Below are 7,152 nucleotides of genomic sequence, written 5' to 3'. Positions count from 1 at the left end.
AGCTGTCCAACAAGTTGATCAAAAGGATGCATTTTATTCACTTATTTAATTTTCTTTTATGTTCTTTGTTTCTGAATTGATTTATCAGAATCATCCCATCTCCCAAAAACATTTTGGTACAAATGGGTGCAAGGATTGGCTGTGATAGGTCTGCCCTAGTTGTTAATGAATGTGAATGTGTGTATATGTTGTCCTGAAATGTGATATACAGTTTCATTTTTGGTGTATTCCTGCTTGGATCAAATCATCCTGGGGTAAACTCCAGATTCACTATCATGGTGGCCATCATAAAATTGCTACTAAAGATGACTGAATTAATAAATGCACAATGTATTCTTACCTAGCACAGTTTTACACATCTTCAGGCAGACTAATTGTCTTTACTTCTGACCATTTTTCCATTGAATTAATTGTATGCAAATGAACAAACTTTAAAATTGGGCAAATGAATAGAAACAGTTTAAATGAACAACAATAAGAACTAAAGATGTAGATTAAAAAAAATACTTGAAGCATGGAGGGTGACATATACCATATATGTGACCAAACCATATATAATTGATTAAGCAACCCCATCTACCTACCACTGCTTAGTATGATTAGCCATAAACTATTTACATAAAACATTAAAAAAGTGCTTACATTTTCCTTAAATAAATTACTTTCCAAATATATTGAATAACAGATTAAACATTATTTTAAATAAAGAACTTTGGAGGGATTGTCTGCACTTAGGAATGTGTAAGGGTATGAGAATAATGAACTTCAGCATTCTGAGAGAATGCCAAGTATGTCAGTGTAATTTTATCTAAATACGCTGACACTAGCTATTACCTGCATGTCCTTCACAGTGAGATATGGCCTGTGGTTTTTAACTGGCTGTAGAAGACATCCAAGCTATGCCTTGTAATCAGTAAGGTCATTAGTAAAGTAAACATTTTTGTGTAGCAGGAAGTCTGAGGGACAGTGAGAGAGATTGCAAAGCACACACCATGATTTTATCACAACTAATTTGTGTTGCTCAATACAAGGCACATTACTGTACAAAGCTCTTTGAGAGAGATTGTGTTATATTCATATAACATGCTAGCTTCTTTTTCTGGCCTTACTTTACAATTGTTAGTGAAACAATCAAAGTCACGTTTAAACTGAGTTTGTTGTTTCCTGCTATGTCTGCTATTGAAGTGCATAGCCTGGGCCACGTCACAGGAAGCTGAGGAAGATGCCAATTGTTCTAAAAATGAAACAAGAAAGGATGATGACTTCAACTGTTTTTTTTTTTAACCAAAATGTAAAATGGGAACTAAATACATATATGTTCACTCATGAAGCAAATAAACGTTATGGATGTAGCCAATAATTTGAAAGCTTCTTTATTATTATTTTTTTTTTTTATCCTGATGGATTCTTAAATTTTTTTTTTTTAACATTTTTGCCATGTACTCTTTATTACTTTTTCATTTAGGGTACATGTCATTTTCCCTTATTGCATTTTATTTACAACAGATGTGTTTTTTCAATTAGAAAAAAAGCAGAAGGCTAAAAATCAGGACAGTTAGGCTGTCCATGATGTGCATTGTGTAGACAGCAGGAAACCTGCTTCAGGAAGTGGACAGAATACAATGGGTTTGGGAAGTGGGCCTCCTTGTTTGAGATGTTCATCAAGATGAAGGGCGAGTTGAAGACGTATTACAAATTTTACCTGGTTTTGTGCTAAAAAAGTTACTTCAGTCCTTTTAATGATGTACTGTGTATTGTATATCATCTATATTTTTGTGTTTAAAAACTAACCCTTTTAGCTGTCAGATCCTCATTTGGTGTATCTCATTAACCATACTAATATGTTATTAGTATCATGATAATACAATGTAGCATGTGTTTGGTGTCATGAAACATTGGCTATTGTACCTAATGTGATGACAAACATAGGTAAGTAAATGGACAGAAACACAATTGCTCTGGTAGACACACACAGACAGAGCGGGAAGCATGTATGGCTGAGATATTTACATACAGTCAGGCAGGCTTCCTGCCTTTGTCAAGCAGAGCATTTTTTAGACTCAATGATGTAAGCTCAACTCTTTCCTGTGTAGAGGATAAGAGGAGGTAGTGGTAGTACTAAAACAGGAGTGGGGGTATATATATATATATCTTCTTGAGCACATATGTTTTTATCAATGTTTTCAGAATGTTTCTCATGATGAAATGTAACCAAAGAATATGTGATTTGATCATTCTATGTGATCGAAATCACTGTATGAAAAGTTTAGCTGAAAAGTTTTTTTTTATCAGTAAAATACAATAAAAGTTGTGTTTTACGTATCAAAGTGCGTTTTAATTGCACGTTTTGTTTGGCCAATGTTTTACGCGAATGAAGTAACTAATGATGAAGGACAACCGCGTGCGTGTGGGGAGGGGGCGCGCGCGTGTGTGGGGAGGGGGCGCGCGTGTGCGTGCGAGCGCGCGCGATTGTCGCATATCTCAGTCTCTGGGCTGTTCATTGTTTTAAGGGCGAGAGTTCAGCATTTTTACTGATGACTATTCTTCGGGAAAGCGGACATTTCAGGAGTCTACTCTAAAGAGGAACGTGGAGATTGAGCTATCTTGAACTTTAGATATTATAAATACAACTAAACACTAAATATGGGCCTTCAGCACGACTGGCAAAGTTTATCTCGAGACTCCTAATTTGCAGGTAGGACTGACTTCACCCATGACATTCTAATGGCAAGACTAATTTAAGATAAACATGTTATATATTTACTTGCCTTCTAATCTTAAGTCTCAGTTAATTTTCAACAGTTTATTATTATTATTTTTTTTTTAATGAAGGCGTAATTTGTTTTCGGTCAGTGAAATAGTTTAATAATAGGCTATAGATAAACGGCAGCAACCCTGGAGAACACTTAGCTATGCGTAGAGTGTAGAGCACCTAGAATGATTTATTTTTATTTTTATTTTATACAAATTGTGTGATCAATATATCAAGTTTGTCTAGTGAAAAAATGTGTGTTTGTTAAGTTGAATAGTACTGTAGCTGTATGCAGATGTAGTGATGAGTAGTAGCAGTTTACAGTACACACAGGCAAGTATCAGAACAGATGCAACAACAGTCATGAGTAATATTTAAGTTAAATAAGTGCAAGACCTCCAATCTCATAAATGCTCAACAAACTTTACTATAGTATTAGTAATTTACCCAGTAGCATCATTTGATTGTCAAAACTTTGTGGCAGTGTTCATTTGCACTGTTATTGATGTTAGGGCACTGTTGGCATTATGTTGTTTCTGAAAGTTGTAATTATGTAGCTGAAAAGTTTAAATGATATCATCAGACCGGTGCTGACTAATACAAAAACATCAGGCCAATACATACAAATTATATATAAAATTAGGATGTCAGGTTAGAAAAAAGCTGAAAGCCTAAGCTTTCAGTTGTATAAAAGCAAAGTTGTATTTACAACATAGTGCTGGGGTCATTAGTTCAATGTTATCCCAACATCATGTAGTCAGCATTGGTCTGACATCATTTAAACATTTTAGCTACAACTTTCAGAAACAACCTAATGCCAACAGTGCTCCAACATTAGTTTGTTTATATATATATATATATATATATATATATATATATATATATATATATATATATTTTTTTTTTCACAACCAAGCTAATGTTTGTTAAATAATTTTTCACAAACAATTAATGGAAAACAGTGTAGTGACAGTTTAGCAGATCAACATTGAGCAATACCATTCACTGATTTTCCACTTTTGTGTTGTTTTATAACCTTTTGTTTTACATCCAAATCAGTCCGTCTCCTTTGTCTTCTGCCATTGTCATCTTTAGCACTGTTTTTCCTGTCTTTGGGTTTGATAAACTTCATGGAAATATTTCAGAAAGAAGTTCAAACAATGGCATAACGGTTCAACACTCAAAAGATGTGTGAGCATTTTGTGTACAATAGAAATGATCTATATATACTACACATAAATACTGTAAGTGTAAATATTATGTTGTTTTGAGGTTGTATTTGTAACATTGTTTGGGGTCATTTATGCAATATTATCCCGATGCCATTTTATGAGTCATTATAAATTTTAAACATTATGTTATTGTGATGTTGTCTTCATAGGGAAACAATGCTGCAACTTAATTACAATTATATGGTATGTCATAATATTTTTATGTCTGACGAACTGGTTGAGTTCTTTAGCTTACAGATTGCAATAAGCTACTTTAACATTCGCAAAACTCTTACAGCTTTATAAGTAAGTTGTAGTTAAAGTTCAATTAATGCGTATGACTGTTTTTACTCATAATTTTATTTCCGTTTTCTCTCTGTCTCAGATAATCGGGTAGACCAAAAAGATGACATCTCCTGCAGTTGGAAGCTGACATTATACCTTGAAATGTGAAAGGATGGATAACATAGAAAGCTCAGTGTCGGATTGTAATGCTTCCAATGGCTATGTTAACAAAGTCTTCAGTGTGTCTCTGGACATGGAGAGTGAAACAGGAATTGTGCAAATCCGCAAATCCAAGGATCTTAAGGAATCATTGGATTTGGCTTCCTTTCAGAGTCCGTTTAAAGAGAAACAGGAACTGAACCGGGCATCAAAAACCACAGGCATTTGGAGGATTCTGAACAACCGAAAAATTGCCTCTGACTGTGAGAGACGACCTCACTCTATGATACTTTTGGGGGAAGCATCTGCCTCCAAGCTTTCATTTGCTGACAAAGTAAGGGGTTTCAAAAAATTTAAGTCCCCTTCTGTCTTCAGAGGCAAATCTGGCAAGCTTGCCAGTGCCAGGTTCCACAGTGCACTTAAGACTGATACAAATGAGGACAGCAGGAACTCTCCAGCTTCGTTACATTCTCAGAGGAACATACTCAGGAATAAAGGCAAAAGGCACTCTTATGCAGGATACACTACTGAGTTTGATTGCTCTTTTGAGGATATAGACTTTACTACTACAAATGAGAATAATCACCATTTACCTAAAAACACACATAGACTACAAAACCTTTTTAAGGCTCAAACATCCACAAACAAGGCTGACTCAAACTGCAACAACTCATTTGTGACAGTCCATGAAGAACAATATGTAAAAGATAGCCCCAAGGTACCTCTAGGAGGAAGACGATCTAAAAGAGGTGATGTTTGGAATTACTTGAAAAGAATTTCCTTCGTAGGAAAGGGAAGTTCAACTTTGTTGGAGAAGAGCTTTGACTCCATGTACACACTGGACAAAACAATTGACTCAGACTGTGTTTCTGTTGATATAGAGTATATTAAAGACCCTATGCCTATACCCCAACAGACAAGTCCAGATGTAAAAAGCAGCCACTTTAGGGGATTGTTTAGGTTCTTTAACAGCATGGCTGAGACTGCTCGAAAATGGAGGAACTCATCCAGGCCCTTCTCACCTCCGGAAGGTGAATGCCCCAATATTGGCTCAGCAAGAACACAGCCAATGGAAGAATTTTTTCACACTAAACCTAATGCACTAAAAACAGAAGATGAGGCTTTCACTGAGCCTGTGTTCACCCCTAATGTATGTGAAGTTGTCTCACCTGATGAAGTTTTAAACCCGACCCCACATGTGATGCCAAAATCTTGGAAAGCATGGCCACACTTATCAAGCACTAATAGAGTCTCCAATGGGACAGAATCACAACACACGTCCACCCACACCTCTCTGGCCACTATCGAGAATCACCAGGGAAGTGATGGCCCAGAAGGTCATTCTCTATCTGAGCCTGAGCTACAGGTTGACTTGCATGAAGAAAGTGAGTCTGTGTCTTCTGGAATCTCAGCTAAAACCAAAGAACTGGCAAATGGTGAAAAACTGAGTATTTGCAATGATTTGATTCCAGACTGTCGAGATGAAATGTTCAAGGTAAGACACACTTTAGAGTGCTTATTCTGGCTTTTGTTTTAAGTCTTTGATTGCTTTGTTCTTCTGTTTTACATGTTAAAAATGTGCAGAATTCTTTCACAAAACCATACCATTATCATTAATCATTCATTATATCATGTTGTAACCCCTTGCTGTTTAGGCTATGACTAATCTTAATTTAAAATTAAAAAGGAAATATTAGAAAATATTTTATTTATTTATGGGACATCACATAGAGCAGTTCAGTGGAACATAGAAACTAGAAGCCACAAAGTGACACCTCCCTAAGGATGTCAAGTTAGCCCTCAGGGACACATGCTATTTGTAATAGCTGCTTTTCAAATAGACTTATAGACTAGTTTAATCACCTAGCCAGCTCTCAACAATTAAGTGAAATTGTCTAAATTGTAACTCTGTCATCTCTGCCTTTCATCACCCCATATCCTTGAAACTGGGTCTCAGCAGGTGGTTATTGTATGACCGAGGGAAGTCCAGGAAGTTTCAGGGCCCATAGAACAATACGATTTGAGTGTCCCATCATGAAGGAGGGGTCTGAATTAGAAAAGCACTGTGCACCAGTGTTTCAACCACCAGTTCAAGGAATACATAATTATCTTGTAAAGGATATGCATCCTTTCAGGTTAAAAGAGTAGCAACACAGCAAGTAAGCGAAAGATTTACTCAGATAGTGTGTACATTGTGTATGTGAACATTACCTATTCATTTTAGGTGTCTAGTAGTAATTAACACTTAGCCATCGAGCAATAAAGCAAAATATATTTGGAGAATATATTTTATTTATATTTGATACTAATAATCATGTATTAAAGTTTGGATTAGGATTGATTTGATATTCAAAATAAATTTTATTTGATTAAAAAGACATTTATTTTCTTGTTGGGAAAGTGATTCAACTAAGTGTAACAATGTGACAAAATACAATTATGTACAGTAGGAGGATAATACTGTAATTGTGTAGTGTTTGCTATGTGCCAAGCAATACTGATGTACAAAAATGTGTATTTTACCCTAAAGCACAGGTTCCCAACCCAGTTTGCAGGGAGGCAGGAAGGGTATTGCTGCCATAGAGACAGAAATTTTACTAGATTGGGTCTGAAATCGGTCCAATTAAGATATTTGTTATAGATATATAAGGCCTTTCTTTTCGTTCTGGCTTTGCTGTTGCAGTTTTAACAGTGATCATCATAAGCCCTATTTTTTAAGCCTTATTTATCCTATGTACGTGGGAT

General features: G+C 35.7%; 1 protein-coding gene across 8 annotated transcripts in view; it reads left to right on the top strand.

Annotated features, from left to right (window-relative positions):
* Nucleotides 1-2,486: 2,486 nt before the first annotated feature.
* The window catches only part of arhgef9b (Cdc42 guanine nucleotide exchange factor (GEF) 9b), a 49,877-nt gene continuing 45,211 nt past the window's right edge, over nt 2,487-7,152 (top strand). For 5 of the 8 annotated variants that reach the window (XM_053506215.1, XM_053506214.1, XM_053506217.1 and 2 more), the window contains exons 1-2: nt 2,487-2,695; nt 4,349-5,902. In XM_053506215.1, the coding sequence (XP_053362190.1) occupies nt 4,421-5,902 (1,482 nt within the window). In that variant the 5' untranslated portion in view covers nt 2,487-2,695; nt 4,349-4,420. The remainder of the gene's footprint in view (nt 2,696-4,348; nt 5,903-7,152) is intronic. The other 3 variants (XR_008361244.1, XM_053506218.1, XM_053506219.1) reach the window with 1 other exon arrangement.

This window comes from Clarias gariepinus, chromosome 10 (genome assembly GCF_024256425.1).
Source record: "Clarias gariepinus isolate MV-2021 ecotype Netherlands chromosome 10, CGAR_prim_01v2, whole genome shotgun sequence".
Lineage (NCBI taxonomy): Eukaryota > Metazoa > Chordata > Actinopteri > Siluriformes > Clariidae > Clarias > Clarias gariepinus.
This window is presented reverse-complemented; position numbering and strand designations above follow the sequence as displayed.